The sequence below is a fragment of the Staurois parvus genome, unplaced genomic scaffold (genome assembly GCF_062004578.1).
Source record: "Staurois parvus isolate SC_StPar_1 unplaced genomic scaffold, SC_StPar_1.0 ptg000157l, whole genome shotgun sequence".
NCBI classification, from domain to species: domain Eukaryota; kingdom Metazoa; phylum Chordata; class Amphibia; order Anura; family Ranidae; genus Staurois; species Staurois parvus.
In genome coordinates, this window is record NW_028317953.1 from 7,180,729 (window position 1) to 7,198,047 (window position 17,319).

General features: G+C 39.1%; 1 protein-coding gene across 6 annotated transcripts in view; it reads left to right on the plus strand.

The window, feature by feature from the left end:
* The window catches only part of ZNF521 (zinc finger protein 521), a 444,451-nt gene that overhangs the window by 380,197 nt on the left and 46,935 nt on the right, over window positions 1–17,319 (plus strand). For 5 of the 6 annotated variants that reach the window (XM_089675720.1, XM_089675714.1, XM_089675718.1 and 2 more), the window contains 2 exons: window positions 1,535–1,650; window positions 10,548–10,620. In XM_089675720.1, the coding sequence (XP_089531846.1) occupies window positions 1,535–1,650; window positions 10,548–10,583 (152 nt within the window). In that variant the 3' untranslated portion in view covers window positions 10,584–10,620. The remainder of the gene's footprint in view (window positions 1–1,534; window positions 1,651–10,547; window positions 10,621–17,319) is intronic. The other variant, XM_089675719.1, reaches the window with a different exon arrangement.

Below are 17,319 nucleotides of genomic sequence, written 5' to 3' on the forward strand. Positions count from 1 at the left end.
AGGAGCGCTTGATGTACTAACTACATCCAATGACTTATGTGGTGTCTAATGACTGAAGCCAATATGGTTTATTAAAGTGGAAAGTTGGATTGTAAAGAAAAAAAAATCAGCATACAGGAGATGCAGTGAAACAGAAGGTGTAGCTGACAGAAATGAGTATAAAAATAGACAAAAGAAGGCCAATTACATTTTCAGTTCTGCCAAACCACAGAAAGAGGAGGAAATTGCTAAACTATTAAAAAAGGAGATAAAGCATTTGTAGGTACATCAGCGATAGAAGGAAAAAATGCAATGTGATCACTAAAATGAAAATTGGGCACGACACTGTTGCAGGAGACCTGGATGTAGCAAACTATTTAATCAATTACTTCTGTTCAGTCTTCTCCGAAATACTCTACAGCATTATGACATCACATAAGTATTGGCACAATGGACATTTGTTCCTCTGGAAGAAGCATTGCCATCAAAACAGAGTGAGCCCTAATAGAAAAAACTATATCCACTGAAATGGAAAAGGCCATTTTTAAGTGTATTGTCAATGGCATACTAATGATCAAAGTGCATCTCTTCATACAAAGTATATTTATTGAAACAAAAAAATAGTAGTGGTTCTTTTTGCAAAGTCTGGTTGGATTATTCATCATACTATACACATGTAATATTTAAAATTGGTCTGCACATAATTCTTCCCTCTGGTCGTCAGTTTTCACATCTTCAGGCCTTCTTTTTACTGTACAATTTATCTGGAATTCTCTTCTGTAGCTTTTGCCCTTCTTGCCTAAAATTTCTAAAATATACAAGTTACAACTGAATGGCAAATACACTCACTGGCCACTTTATTAGGTACACCTTGCTCGAGCCAAGAAAATATCCCCCACATCATTACACCACCACTACCAGCCTGATCCGTTGATACAAGGTAGGATGGATCCACGCTTTCATGTCATTTACTCTACCATCTGAATGTCGCAGCAACCAGTCTGCGTGTTCTCCTCTGACATCAACAAGGCATTTTCATCCACACAACTGCCACTCATTGGATATTTCCTTTTTTTTCACCATTCTCTGTAAACTCTAGAGATGGTTGTGCGCGAAAATCCCAGTAGATCAACAGTTTTTGAAATACTCAAACCAGCCCATCTGGCCCCAACAACCATGTCACATTCAAAGTCACTTAAATCCCCTTTCTGATTCTCAGTTTGAACTTCAGCAAGTTGTCTTCACCACCTCTAGATGTCTAATTGCATTGAGTTGCTCCCATGTGATTGGCTGATTAGCAATTTGTGTTACCAAGCAATTCAACAGGTGTACCTAATAAAGTGATAAAGTGTCCGGTGAGTATAGATATTTATTGAAAGATTGGGACCACCAAATATTGAAAATAATGAATGTGGAAGACTCAGATGTGTAAGTGTGAGAAGCAAACTACCACAAATCATGATTATTCATTTGAAGTGCTTTGGAAATTGATATGTTGTAAGAGTTAGTTTATACATTGAACATTAAATGTTTCTTTTTCTTTTTTTTTTTCTAGTATTTGTTCAAGCCAACAAGTTGCAGCAGCACATTTTCTCAGCCCATGGACAAGAGGACAAGATCTATGACTGCTCACAATGTCCACAGAAATTCTTTTTCCAGACCGAGCTGCAGGTAATCTCTTAATCTAAGTTGTCCATGCCATTCTCAGATGTGCACTTCACCCAATTCTTATAAGGTGACTTTTGAATCATAAACCAACCAATGCCAGTGTTGAATCGTAGTAAAACAACAAAGAAAATAATGTGGTTTAAGGCTTTGTTCAAAGGCAAAAAAGGAAATGTGTCCTCTTCTACCAGCATGCTCTTCTGCTTGGAGGCATCCATAGCTCCAACATAGTGTTCTGTGTTCTTTAGTGGCCTTCAGCTATTTTTATAGCTTCCAACATGCTACAAGCATGCTGGCGTCCCATGTTGGTGGCCTTCAACTGTCTCCACGGATAGCCAACAAACTGTTTTTCTATCAAAAGCTTGACAACAGTGGCTGCAATTAGAAGGCATTCATTTTGCTGTACCAGAGTTTATCAGTAAATGACAACTAAAAATAGCAAGAAGTGGGTCTGCAAAATAAGGGACTATTTAGTGTTCTATACCTATCAAAAACGGAAAGCCTTTCAGTACGCTACTTATTTGTTCATGCTTTGGACAGCATGTGCTGTAGTTTTATACTGTGCTTTTATGAGGTAACGTGAGGTTATCCGTGGCTTAGACTGCTGCGGACAAAGCTATATGATGAGTGGAAGTGATAGCTTTATAGCCAGTCACAGTGTTTTGTGGAGAATTTGATCAGCCAATGTGTCACAATCTGTAATAAACAGCTATTTTTTCCGTTTTATGTTTTTCCTGCAGGGCATGAACAATAATAAAACTACTACAGTAGTTCAGTGTAGTGTTTATTTTCTTCAGTACCTTTCTGCTATTTTATTACTCTGTATAAGTTAGTAGAATTTTAAGACAATGCATCTTTCCACATTAGGCCTCATGTGAAAACTGAAAAGAAAAGATCTTTGTTGCCCATATTTCCCAAACAGCTACTGGCTGTAATTTTTTTCATCAGGTCGGAAGGTGAAAGGAATAATATGGAAGGTTGCTCTGGGCTACATTCACTCTATTTTCTGGAGGCCTTACTCTGAACCTGTGCAGGCTTATTTAACCACCTGCCTACTGAGCCAATTCTGACATTTCTCACCTATATGTCAAAATCATAATTTTTTTGCTAGGAGATTAAATATTTTTAAGCAGAGGCCCTAGAGAATAAAATGATGGGTGTTGCATTTTTTTTGTGTCACATGGTAGTTGCGCAGAATTTTTTTAGGAAACATAATATTCAATGAATTTTAGTAAACACAAGCACAATATAATACCCAATTTTTGGTAAAATCTAAAAGGATTTTACGCAGAGTAAATAGATGCCAAACATGTCACACCTTAAAATTGTGTACTCCTGTGGAATGGAAACAAACTATGGTACTTTAAATTCTCTATAGGCAACACTTTAAAAGCCTTTACAGGATACCAGTTTAGAGTTACACAGGAGGTCTGGCTTTAGAATTATTGCTTTCACTCTGACATGTGTAGCGATACCTCGTGTGTGGTGCGATCGCTGTTTACATATGTGGCGGGACCAACCTTTGCACATAAGCACAGGGGGCGCTTTAAAAAATTGTATTTTATTTTTACACTGTACCTTTTTAAGTTTAATTTTTGGTCATTTTTATTGCTATCAGAAGGGATGAAGAACATGCCTTGTGATAGCATGGGCCATGACAAATCCTCCTTATGGAGAGATCTGGGATCTAGTAGACTCCAGATCTCTCCTCTGACCTTCAGTGCAGTCGATCAGACACAGATCAGTCTGATCAGCTGCTTCATTGGTCAGTAACCGTCCAGTAAACACAGAACTGGAAGTGACTAAATCCTCGTTGCTTCCGGTTCCTGATGTCACACAGTGGGAGGAACAATATTAGTTCCTCCCACTGTGTCCAGGGGACCTGATGCTGCAAGTTGCATCTTTACTAGTAAAGGTGGCCGGAAGAGGGTGGGACCTTCCTCCACCTGTGAAAATAATCCAGCAGCTGCATAGCCGCTTTGATTACTTTTACATAAATTGATATAGTATTTTTTGAAAGTATTGTGCATGAGCCAAATGGCTAAACAGACAGCAGAGCAGAAATAGCTGGTTCTAAAGCAGAGATTGCACTAAACTGCAAAATTTACTTAATATATTATACCTCACAACCATATCTCAAATCACTTGTGCAAAAAAAAAACAAAAACGAAAATTACAATAAAGTGGTTCTCATAAGAAAAAAAAATTCAACTAGCTCTTCTTTATAGTTTTGGAGTGGAGATGGATTAGGTGATTATTGCTGTCTGTGCCCCCCCTTAGGGAAATTCACCCTCCATTTGTTCTGTTCACGTTAATATTGAAAGAGAAAGTAAAAGAAAATCCCAAAATGTAGCCTGTTCCCAGAAACGCAATATAGGGGATACAGTATCTTCCAATCGGTACAGTTTGCAGACTGCTTTATATTGCCCTGTTGTGTACTAATTTGAAAAAATATATGATAAAAAGTATATGGTAACTGGAATAAAACAGACATATTGTAAAACAAACTGACACTAACAGCAGACAATCCAGTAACCCCAAATTTACTGCAAATGTTGAGGCTCAGAATTCAGATTAGAGGTAGAACCTTTACAAACTGTTCTCACTCCAGTTTTTGTAGATTTCAATTTAGATCACATTATGGTGCCTAGTATACAGATTAGAGCTGTTTCTAAGCAGAGAACCCACTGTGCCAGCTTTCTCTAGACAAAACCGAGACAAATCTTACGTATGTAAAGCAGGTGTATAAGGCACAGATTATTCTAAATTCAGTCAAACCTAGTACACTGAGATTTTAGCCTCTTTGAGGGGCCTTTGTTTTTTATTTTTGTTTTTTAATTCAGCCACAGTTGAAACCCCTAATGTGAATACAATACTTAGAAATGCATTAGGTGAATTAATATTAGATCCCATTCACACTATCGCATTGCGGTAATGTGCAGCAATGCAAGCTACGTGCATTTTTGCAATAAGGTGGTTTTCTTTCTGTATGGAACCCCAATACATCCTGTGTGGCAACATACTAATGTGCTGCTGAAAATGCTGCATTCGTTATTTTTAGTCTGCAGTGATGCATTGGGCACCCTATTCAAAAGAGTGGGATGCCCTAATGCAAAGCACATTAATGTGTGACACAACATGTGTTCACACACCACATTGGACCAGGTTGGTATGAGTGGTTCCGAGAAGCGCATAGCCAGCCAAAGCCTTGTTTTGGTTTTGTATGGGGTGGGGAAAAATTAAAACGCCTTTCAAATTTTAACTTTTATCCAAGGTCCGGTTAGAGATATTTCCCCTCTCTTACTTTTACAATGACAATGGTTTTACGAAACAGGAAATGAGTGAAAATCTCCAGGAACAACACTGAAATATAAATATACATTTTTTTGTATAATAGGGAAAGGCTTTTTATTTCTGTGTGTGTCCTTGTCACAGATGTCCCCTCACTTCTTTTCTAGTAATCTCTCTAACAGAGCCCAAAATTGCAGTAAAAGCCTGACATAGGTTCTAATACTTTACCATTCTGCCCAATTTTTTTTGGATATTGTGAGGCACTGGCTGGTAACGGCGTGGATAGTGTGTATTGTGCCACCTAGGTTTCTCACATGCACATGGAGAGTGGCTCCAGTGTTTGACCAATATGGAGAAAATAAACTTTCTCAAACTCAGATCCTAGTATATATTCTTGTTTCTAGAGCCCCAAGGCATAGCAGAGCTTTGGTTGGGATAAAGCCATCCTTCCTAGGTAGTTTGTTAGCCAGTCATTATTAATCTCAGCTGTCCACAGGCATGTTTGTGTTCTGACTGATACTCAGGACTCTCTCACTATGCTGTGGTATACTGCTGCTGGGTAAAATGGCTGATTGCTGACAAAACACTAAAGGTACATGTGCTGCTGCATGTTTGTTTTAGGGTTCCTTTTAGTTGGGGACAGAAATAAAGTGTTAGTGTCTTGGACCAGTGGATGGTTTGTTTTATGCTATGGGCTTGCTGCTCCTGGGTCCCCCATCTTGTTCATGGCTTACTACCAGCTGAGCCTGTCTCATACAAATTGTGAGTTTTACCACTTGGCCATATTGAGTCAAAAATGTATTTATTTATTTTTTGGGGGGAAGGGATAAACCGCATTGCTTTGTGCTGTATAGTAATATGTCAAAATAAGTCACAAGTACGGATTCAAAAATTATCTCCCTGAAAGACCAAGTTACCACAGCCCACTTGCCCAGTTTTGAATTTTAAAATGAGATTCAAGCCTTTTTTTTTATTTTCTTCTCTGCTTTTAGTAAAGTAGGGATTTAAGCAAAGTGAAAAAAAATGGCAACTACTCTCACTGGTTTATGCCTAGCATAAGTAAAGTCCACACAGGCAAAGCAGTTCACAAATGAATATAAAAAAAAAAGCTCAGTTTCCCTAGCACACTTACCAGCTAAACACCAAACAGTCTAAACTGTTTTAAGATTAGGTTGCTTTATAAACAAACTGTGAGGAAGAACAAAAAAGAAAAAAGAAGCGCACCAACCTTGCGCATTACCTCAGTAACCAAAATTTATTAAATAAAAGAATGGTACTCACAAACAGCGAATAAAAACAGGCATGTCAGTCCTCAAAGGGACTTTAAAGGCAAGATGCAAATGCGAATCCCATCATGGAGGAAGCCACTCAGTACAGCTGACTCGTTTCGAAGGACAAGCCTTCTTCCTCAGAGCTGACTGGACTGAGAATGTGTGTTCCCTTTTATGCCTACAGAATGAAATAAGGCCCTCCCCAATAGGTTGGGCTGTCCTGGGCAGGGAGGAGGGGCCCGGGTGTCTTCTATAAAGAGAGTATTTTTCTAAAATATATACATGTATGTATATGTATGTCTCTACACAATACAATACATGTAAACATGCACCTTGATATGTAACAAATCATTGATTAATTCATATTTAAAAATGTATAAATGTATTTATGTATTTATTTATACATTTTTAAATATGAATTAATCAATGATTTGTTACATATCAAGTATTACATGTATTGTATTGTGTAGAGACATACATATACATACATGTATATATTTTAGAAAAATACTCTCTTTATAGAAGTTTTGATGGTGGGATTGCAGCTACAGTCAGGTCCATAAATATTGGGACATCAACACAATTCTAACATTTTTGGCTCTATACACCACCACAATGGATTTGAAATGAAACAAACAAGATGTGCTTTAACTGCAGACTCTCAGCTTTAATTTGAGGGTATTTACATCCAAATCAGGTGAACGATGTAGGAATTACAACAGTTTGCATATGTGCCTCCCACTTCTTAAGGGACCAAAAGTAATGGGACAGAATAATAATCATAAATCAAACTTTCACTTTTTAATACTTGGTTGGAAATCCTTTGCCGTCAATTACAGCCTGAAGTCTGGAATGCATAGACATCACCAGACGCTGGGTATCATCCCTGGTGTTGCTCTGCCAGGCCTCTACTGCAACTGTCTTCAGTTCCTGCTTGTTCTTGGGGCATTTTCCCTTCAGTTTTGTCTTCAGCAAGTGAAATGCATGCTCAGTCGGATTCAGGTCAGGTGATTGACTTGGCCATTGCATAACATTCCACTTCTTTCCCTTAAAAAACTCTTTGGTTGCTTTTGCAATATGCTTTGGGTCATTGTCCATCTGCACTGTGAAGCGGCGTCCAATGAGTTGTGAAGCATTTGGCTGAATATGAGCAGATAATATTGCCCAAAACACTTCAGAATTCATCCTGCTGCTTTTGCCAGCAGTCACATCATCAATAAATACAAGAGAACCAGTTCCATTGGCAGCCATACATGTCCACTCCATGACACTACCACCACCATACTTCACTGATGAGGTGGTATGCTTAGGATCATGAGCAGTTCCTTTCCTTCTCCATACTCTTCTCTTCCAATCACTCTGGTACAAGTTGATCTTGGTCTCATATGTCCATAGGATGTTGTTCCAGAACTGTGAAGGCTTTTTTAGATGTTGTTTGGCAAACTCTAATCTGGCCTTCCTGTTTTTGAGGCTCACCAATGGTTTCCATCTTGTGGTGAACCCTCTGTATTCACTCTGGTGAAGTCTTCTCTTGATTGTTGACTTTGACACACATACACCTACCTCCTGGAGAGTGTTCTTGATCTGCCCAACTGTTGTGAAGGGTGTTTTCTTCACCAGGGAAAGAATTCTTCGGTCATCCACCACAGTTGTTTTCCGTGGTCTTCCAGGTCTTTTGGTGTTGCTGAGCTCACCGGTGTGTTCCTTCTTTTTAAGAATGTTCCAAACAGTTGTTTTGGCCACGCCTAATGTTTTTGCTATTTCTCTGATGGGTTTGTTTTGTTTTTTCAGCCTAATGATGGCTTGCTTCACTGATAGTGACAGCTCTTTGGATCTCATCTTGAGAGTTGACAGCAACAGATTCCAAATGCAAATAGCACACTTGAAATGAACTCTGGACCTTTTATCTGCTCATTGTAATTGGGATAATGAGGAAATAACACACACCTGGCCATGTAACAGCTCAGAAGCCAATTGTCCCATTACTTTTGGTCCCTTATCAAGTGGGAGGCACATATGCAAACTGTTGTAATTCCTACACCGTTCACCTGATTTGGATGTAAATACCCTCAAATTAAAGCTGACAATCTGTAGTTAAAGCACATCTTGTTTGTTTCATTTCAAATCCATTGTGGTGGTGTATAGAGCCAAAAATGTTAGAATTGTGTTGATGTCCCAATATTTATGGACCTGACTGTATGGGGGTTGACATCTGTACCAACGATCCATTGAGCTTGGAGACACACACACATACACATCCGACCTGTTGGTGTGTGTTAGATCAGGCAGCAGTAAGTGGGGGTCGGAGGAACTAGGACCCTGTGGCGATGTGACAGCGCTGCCTATGTGCGCGCGCAATGGCTAGTGGATACGAGCCATTGGGTTCGCGCTGCTACTGTCCTAGTGCGCATGCGCGGGATGGTCCGCGCATGCGCAGTAACTACCACGCCGTATCGGCGTGCGTTTCACAGGCAGATTCCATCTGCAACCACATCATGCAAGCAATATCTCTCTCTGCTGCCAAATAAACAACACACACCACCAATAACAAACACAGGTAATATGGATCTTTCCTGAATATACTGTCTCCTCCCCACCATCTGTAAGAGTTATCCCCTGGTGGATTGCATGTATGCATGTTCACAAAAAACCTTCTCTTTTCATTTAGATTTTTATAGCAATATAGCTTTTTCTTCCAGCTGTCATTTTTAGCAAAATACTTTGGCTATATTGCCCACTTTGTGGGAACAATTTTGAAATCACTGGCCATGAATGGTTCATTCAGTTGTGTGAGTTCCTCATTTATCCTATACTCATTGTATGCATTTTTGATCGTTAATGCAATGATGATAATTATGCCAATATATATATATTTCTAATGAAGGGATGAATTAGTGAAATTTTATTTATATTTATTTATTTGTTTATATTTCTTTATTTTATTGTTTATTTATGCATTTACAAGCTGTATTTATGAATGATTTTATTTGTATTAATTGATTCCATATATGTGTATACATTTTATATATTTTCATCCGACTTTTGAAGTTTATTATCTATATGGTTCTATGAACTCTTGATGATTATTTATTGCATTTTGTGGACACCCGGGCCCCTCCTCCCTGCCCAGGACAGCCCAACCTATTGGGGAGGGCCTTATTTCAGTCTGGAGGCATAAAAGGGAACACACATTCTCAGTCCAGTCAGCTCTGAGGAAGAAGGCTTGTCCTTCGAAACATGTCAGCTGTACTGAGTGGCTTCCTCCATGATGGGATTCGCATTTGCATCTTGCCTTTAAAGTCCCTTTGAGGACTGACATGCCTGTTTTTATTCGCTGTTTGTGAGTACCATTCTTTTATTTAATACATTTTGGTTACTAGGTATAGCGCAAGGTTGGTGCGCTTCTTTTTTCTTTTTTGTTCTTCCTCACAGTTCTGTTTGGGCTTCCCCAGCCTTGGTGTGGAGCTGCACGACCTTAACTATTTCGGTGGTCCCCTCCTTGCTTTTTTGGAGTCTGATTCCATCTACTTACCACCGGTCTGGGTCCCGGAGCGCAGGAGATATCGCATTTGCTTTATAAAGAAAAACAGGGTTTAATGTTGCATACGTTTGCAAAGGACATGTAAAGCCTCACTGTTGTGCCAAGGCATATTTGTAAAGTGTGCTCCCTAAGTCCAGTATAACAGAGACACATGTGACAATGATGTTCAATGAACCTCAAAGTGAGGAAAATGGGGAGTTACAATGAACTTGGTGCCACGCTTGTTTTTTCAAAATTCGCAAATCAATGACAAAGTCATCAGATTGAACAGTCAGCTTCAGGCACAAAGTCAGGTCTCAGCATTCTGGTCACAGCATCTCTGATGGGACATAGGCCCAGGTCAGTAAACCCATTAGCAGAATATCTCTTAAAGTGCCGAGCTGAATGAACTCTAATGGATTACATCATGTTAAATTGGTCAGTCAAAATGGTTGAAGCTTGGGAGCAGCGGGTAAGAGAGCCCTGGGACACCGTATTGCTGGAGTGGAGGTGAGTATAGTGCCACCTTAAGTAAGCCTGTTTATAGCCATCATAAAATTGTAATAAAACCCCTAGCAGAGGTTACTTCCAGCTGTGTTAATACTTGCTTTACCCTCAGCACCCTGTATTTTCTTTTGCTAGCTCATACGTCACTACAGGATGTACGAGCAGGCAGAAGGAACCACTGTAAGCTTCAGGGAGAGCAGGTATTCAACCCACCCAGAAGGGTTAAATAATTGCAGCATCTAGGAAGCAGTGATGCTACAGAATTTCAGGATATGGGTCCATGGAAAGGTAAATGTAGATAATCTTCATTACAGGTGAACAAAACACAACATTGTGAAGGCAAGCAGTAATCATTTTGAGGCGGTCCAGTTGAAAATGGGCATCAAGGTCAGTGTTGCGAATATAAAGCATGTAGTATCGCAAAGGAGCACCCTGAGCAGAAGTGAAATGTTCCCAGTCATATTCGCCATCATTCTTTACTGTATCATCCTCCAACCAGAAAATTAGCATGCTCAGAAGGAAGAAAATGGCAGCCTACATATTTGTGGCATTACAGACCCAGAAAATGTAAAAATGCCATGGTCCATGTATCTCTGCATTTTACATGTACAGTTTAGGTGTAGTCATATAAACGATAACATTTTTATAGTGACAGAACAGATATAAATCATTATATATAGATAGCTGATGCTTGGTCAATGAGGCAAGATGGAATTCTTGTCATGCCTGCTTAACTTTATTCATTGGGCACAGATCCATGAAATGCAGGAACAGCGGTGCTGTTTACTATTAATAGATTAATGTTGTAAGAATGTAGTAAAAATGATGGCAAAAGAAAAAATTGTCCTGAGGTAGTGCTATTTAAATGCCTGCAAATGAAAGAAATCTCATTTTTGTGCACCTGCAATGCAGCTGCTTATCACTATCTCAAGGATTTCTGAGGATGCTATTCCCCCGTTGTCCTCCGCACGCTGAATTGTGCATTTCCTGGCTTGTCTGAACACCACAAATCTTTCTCTCTGTCTGTTGTTGCTGGTGCTGTTGGAAATCCTTATCGAGAATGGCAAAGTACTTAGAAACAAAAACATTTTTTCATCATTCATCAGAAAATATTTAATTTCAGTAGTATCCAGATGTAGAACGTTCATTGGATAATTTGGGCATCCAAATGAAACTGTCAACTGCTGTGTGTATCTAGAGAAATATTGATTGTCTTCCGTTGATTGAGTTTGCTCAATCAGGCAGTTGAGTCGTCAACCTGAGCGTACAAGGAATCCACAGCGCTATCTTTTATTGTAGTATTTGCAGCTAGGCACAGCATGTAACATCCTTTCTGCCCTGAAGCTACACCTAGTAGGGCTCCAGAGTTTAGGAGGAATCAAGCCAGAGAAAGGAGGAGGGCGCTGAGCTGCCTCGAAAAGGCTGAAATGTTGCAGAGAAGATGAATTGTGCTTAAAAGCAATGCTTGCGGTGTCTTCATTTAGAAGAAGAAAATAAAACGGAGGTCTTAAGCTTCCTCTGAATAGGCATGGTAAAATAATCCTTTAAAACCGTGTAATTTTAAACGACTCCAAAGAAACAAACTGCACTACCATTACCAGGATTGTGCAGTGGGCAAGACTTGGCCTCTCCTGGGGTATAAAACATTTACATTTTCTTTAAAAAGTATCTGTCCATGAAAGGATGACATTATCGAATAAAGACTAGCTTTTGCCTTTTATTGCAGAATTGCCAACTGCAACTGTTTTCTGGGAAGAAAACTTGCTTTAAAGGTTTTTACATTTGTTGTGTGCCAGACTTATGGGTTCTGTTAATATTAACAATACTTTTGCATATAACAGTAAAGTACCAAGTAAGCCATTACATGAGTTTGCTGAATTGGATTACACAAGATATCAGATTTTCAATAAGTTCTGTTGACCAATTGCACAGAATTGTGTGTTTTTAAACACACTAATCAGGATAGACATACAGTTGTGTTCAAAATAATAGCAGTGTGTTTAAAAAAGTGAATAAAGCTCAAAATCCTTCTAATAGCTTTTATTTCCATACACACAAATGCATTGGGAACACTACACATTCTATTCCAAATCAAAACATGAAGAAAAATATATCAAATTTGTGTTGTTCCTCTAAAAAAAATTGAAGAAAAGTGAATATTAGACTGTTCAAAATAATAGCAGTGTTTGTATTCTTCTTTACAAACTCAAACATTCACTATATCAACTGAAAAATGTTTGAAGATTTTGCGTTCCTTTGAATCACTTAATATTTAGTTGTACAAGCACTGTTTCTGAGAACTGCTGTACATCTGTGTTGCATGGAGTCAACCAACTTCTGGCACCTGTGAACAGGTATTCCAGCCCAGGATGATTGGACTACATTCCACAGTTCTTCTCTATTTCTTGGTTTTGCCTCAGAAACTGCATTTTTGATGTCACCCCACAAGTTTTCTATTGGATTAGGATCCGGGGATTGGGCTGGCCACTCCATGACGTCAATCTTGTTGGTCTGGAACCAAGATGTTGTAAGTTTACTGGTGTGTTTGGGGTCGTTGTCTTGTTGGAACACCCATTGCAAAGGCATTTCCTCTTCAGCATAAGGCAGCATGACCTCTAAAGTATTCTGATGTATTCAAACTGATCCATGATCCCTGGTATGCGATAAATAGGCCCAACATCGTAGTATGAGAAACATCCCCATATCATGATGCTTGCGCAACCATGCTTCACTGTCTTCACAGTGTACTGTGGCTTGAATTCAGTGTTTGGGGGTCGTCTGACACACTGTCTCCGGCCACTAGACCCAAAAAGAACAATCTTACTTTCATCAGTCCACAATATGTTGCGCCATTTCTCTTTAGGCCAGTCAATGTGCTCTTTGGCAAATTGTAACCTCTTCAGCACATGTCTTTTTTTCAACAGTGGGACTTTGCGGGGGCAATAATTGCCACCTGTTTTTCAAAGAATGAATGACCTCACTAATAGAACTCCACACTGCTATTATTTTGAACATGCCCCTTTCAATTAGTGATTCAATTACACAGAATCAGCAGCATGCATGTCATGACTGTTGGGTCTGTTGGATTTCTATTACTCTACTACACCTGCTAGTAAATTATTTGCCATGTAGAAATATAATTTCTACCAAAAACAGTGATTGATCAGGTTAGTGATGTCTGACTGCTATTATTTTGAACACAACTGTATACCTGGGTAAGGAGCTCTGATTCTCAATTGTTGAGTCTCCTATAAAGTGAAACTGAATGTACAATGTGAATATTTTATTGGGAACATCCAGAAATGGTAACTGTGCCTAAGCAATGCCCTGAAAGCACACCTTTTGTCTTGAATTCCTCCTAAAAAATATCAGTGCACGTCCTGGTATGTGAGTGTGCCTAGGCATTCCTGTGTATCCAGCTGTATATCTGCAGAGAGAGATCTAAGACATCATTGCCTTTGACTGGTTTGAATCTCTCAGGAGTTAGATTTGGCAATGTCACCACTGTCCTGCTCAGTCTTCTGATTGCTGGAAGCTCTGACATGAGAAAGATAGCCACCTTCAGACAGGACACAGTGCAGAATGAGGCATGGTAAGTCAGTAATGGGGAAATTGACAGCTGAAAGGAGTCTAAATCGATACCGTTAATTAGTCCTTTGCCCTCTGCCTGCCTTTTTAGTTGGCTTCCAGAGTTCACTTCCTCTTTAAAGAGCCTAGTAAGTCCACAAACATAGAGTATAGTAACTCTAGTAGGGCATCTCCAAGTTCAAGAAGCTATTAGGAGGTTTTTCAGACAAATGTATATAGCGCAGAGAACATGGATCATTGCTAATCAGCACAAAGCTAATCAAAAAGGAAAAATGCATGCAATGTTTTAAAAATCCTGCCTTTATCACTTACTCTCTGATTTACGGAAAAAAACACATGCTTGTTCCAGATCGGTAACACAAGCATTTATCACAGTAGATAATTATGGCAGCTCTAAAGCTATCCTTAACCATAGTCTGTAACCATATTTGTCTCCTATAGTCCTGGTATATTTACTGATCAGAAGGGCCAAAAAATCAATGCATTTGGGAGTTCCAAATGCCCCTGATGAAAGGAGTCCTTCAGAACTCCTGAAATACATTTGTTTGTGGATCCTTTAGAACCCTCGAAATGTGATGGCTTGGCTTTTAAACACTCTAATCAATAAACACACTTGAACTTTTAACTATTGGGTTGGGGTTCTCTGTCCTCTATATACAGTATAGTATAGAAATATTGTACCTGTTATTTCTGACTAATCTTTCAAGTTGGAGCTCTGAAGCTAATATAACTACCTGTTCACTAGTGGGTGTGTCATTGATTTGGAATATGCATTTCCATTTCAGGAGCGGGGGCTGACTAATGCTTGTTAAGGCATAGCGATTCACTGAATCTTGAAAGAAGGGTTTTAAAAAATAGCTTGTGGGAGTTCTGTTTTAGTTTAGTTTTGCTTTTATAGGCAACGGTGATCTTGGAACACTGGATGCTAGTACTATGTGTGCTTTACTTAAAGGGGTAGATTTAGTAAAACTGGAGCATTCAGAATCTGGTGCAACTGTGCATGATAGCCAGTCAGTTTCTAACTTCAAGTTGTTCATATAAGCTTTGGCAATAAAACCTGGAAGCTGATTAGTTAAAAAAAAAAAAAAAAAATGTCTGCCAGCTCAAACCAACACAATTAATAATCCATATAGAAAATGGGCAAATCTGAACTCCAGCAAACCCGCTAAATACCCAGTTCAGAAAGCAAAAGTATGATTTGCCCTATCACGTAGATTACCCTGCCAGACAATAAAGCCACCCTTTTCTCCACCGCAGTTCCGAAATACATTGACCGATTCACTAGTCTGATAGAAGAGCATCACCACACTGGTAAGGGCATTGCTCTCTTCTAGGCAACACACTCCCACTAGGATGGAGAGAGCAGTGCAAAGCATAATTATTTCGAAATTCATGTGCAGACGAATACAGAATGTGCCTATAAGGGCATATTCCAGTACTTGTATACACATACGTAGATTGCACGATCTTACATTCAGAGAGCAACAAACAGAACAGAGAAAAGAGAGCTCTGACAGTCTAGTACTTTGCAACAATTTATTGGGTGAACATGATTGGGCGAAGTAGAAATTCACTCAAACGATGCAGGAGCAGAAAGCAGTCACAGTGGTAACAGTACACAGTCAGTGAATCACAGCTCCCATGCAGGGAGGGAGTCCATGTCTTTTCCTTTTGAAAGGTGCTGGTTGTAGGAGCTGTTATCTGTGCCACACAGAGATGCCACTCTGGGTTGAGACCGTGGTGTGTACTTGACTGAACTCCTCACCACTAGGATGAACAGAACACGTTTTGTGGAGGATGTTACCTTCCTTAGTCTACTATGTATCTTACATTCTGATTTTTTCATTTGTGAAGGTTGGTCTATAGTGAGAGGTTAACATATCTTGCTGAAGTGCACTAATGAGGACTAGCAAGCTTGAAGGCTACATGCATATAGTATACACAGCTCTATATTTAGGCCAAATTTGTGCTATAAACCAGGTGTGGATGTACAGTTGGTCATACAGCAGTATGGCTCTTCACATAAGCAGTGAACACCTTGTTATCTTAGAATAGTAATGGAAGTAATATGTGATGTGTGAATAGTGTTCTCTCAAATAAAAAGTCAGTTCTATAGACGTTTTCCTAAACTAGATCATGTGCCTGCTATTGTATCTATTGTATTGCTGAGACCTTGCCTTATGGTGAAATTAACAAGTGTGTATCCTAATACATCACTACATTTTAATCTTTTCAGGAGTTTAGTTTTTCGCTGTTTCCAAATATGACATAAAATGTATCTTCATGTCTGCCCTTTGGATTTAATATATTTGTTTTTCATTTGCAATAGAGAATCATGTTAGTGAAGCATTAGTAAGATAAGCACTCAGACCTTGCTGTCATGCGCTCAGTTATAATTCATGAATGTACCATTGGGAATTGCTTATCTCTTTCTGTGGAGTTAATGCATTTCTGCAGGGACCTGCTGACAGCACCCTGATCCTCTGCCTCCTGGTCTCTGTGCATTCACTGACTCTGCTGGGTGCTATTTCTGTATGGAAATGTGTTATCCTCCTAGGTGTTAGAGGGAATTAAATTTTATCAAATGGTGTCTATGAATTTAAATTCATTTTAACACTTGCTAATGTTAACGCTCAACCATAGTCATTTCTTGTTCCAGTGTTATCTTTAAAACATTTCATATAATGATAATTCTAGGATAGCTGTTTTTTAATATGCAGCATTGAATATTTTTACAGTGAAAATAAGGATTATTGCTGGACCCATAACAGTTTTCCGTTTGTCTCCTTATCCCTGTGGATTTTTAAACCAGATTATCCTGTTTCTTTAGCCCACATCCTAAAGTAATGTTGTAGTTTAGAGCAGAACTTTAGTCCTAGACTGTAGACTTGCCTGAGCAGTCATTTATGGTTTTCAGTTTTGTAGGGGTTTGGTTTTGGATCGAAATTCATTGATAGCTTTCAGAACATCACTTGATTAATTGAGTTTGCGCACCTCTTGCATTCTTGAATGTATTTTGTTTTGTATAGAAACATAGTTTTGCCAGATTGTACAGCAATTACAGCTTTGTAATGCATGTCGATACAACCTCATTGGTTCTTATGGAAGCAAACTCACTAACCCTGTCATTCTACAGTTGTCACAATGACATTGTGTGCCAGGGAAGTACAGTTGCAAGAAAAAGTATGTGAACCCCTTGGGATTACGTGGAGTTTTGCATAAATTGGGCATAAAATGTGCTCTGAACGTCATCTAAGTCACAACAATAGAAGAACACAGTCTGCTGAACATAATACTACACAAACATTAGATGTTGCCATGGTTTAATTGCACATAACATGTAAACATTCACAGTGCAGGGAGGAAAAAGTATGTGAGGCCCTAGCTTAATAACTTGGAGCCAGGAGTGAGCCAACCTTGACTCCAATCAGTGTGATGATATTGGATGTGATGCTGACAGCTGTCCTGCCCTTAAAAAACACACACCTGTTTTGGGTT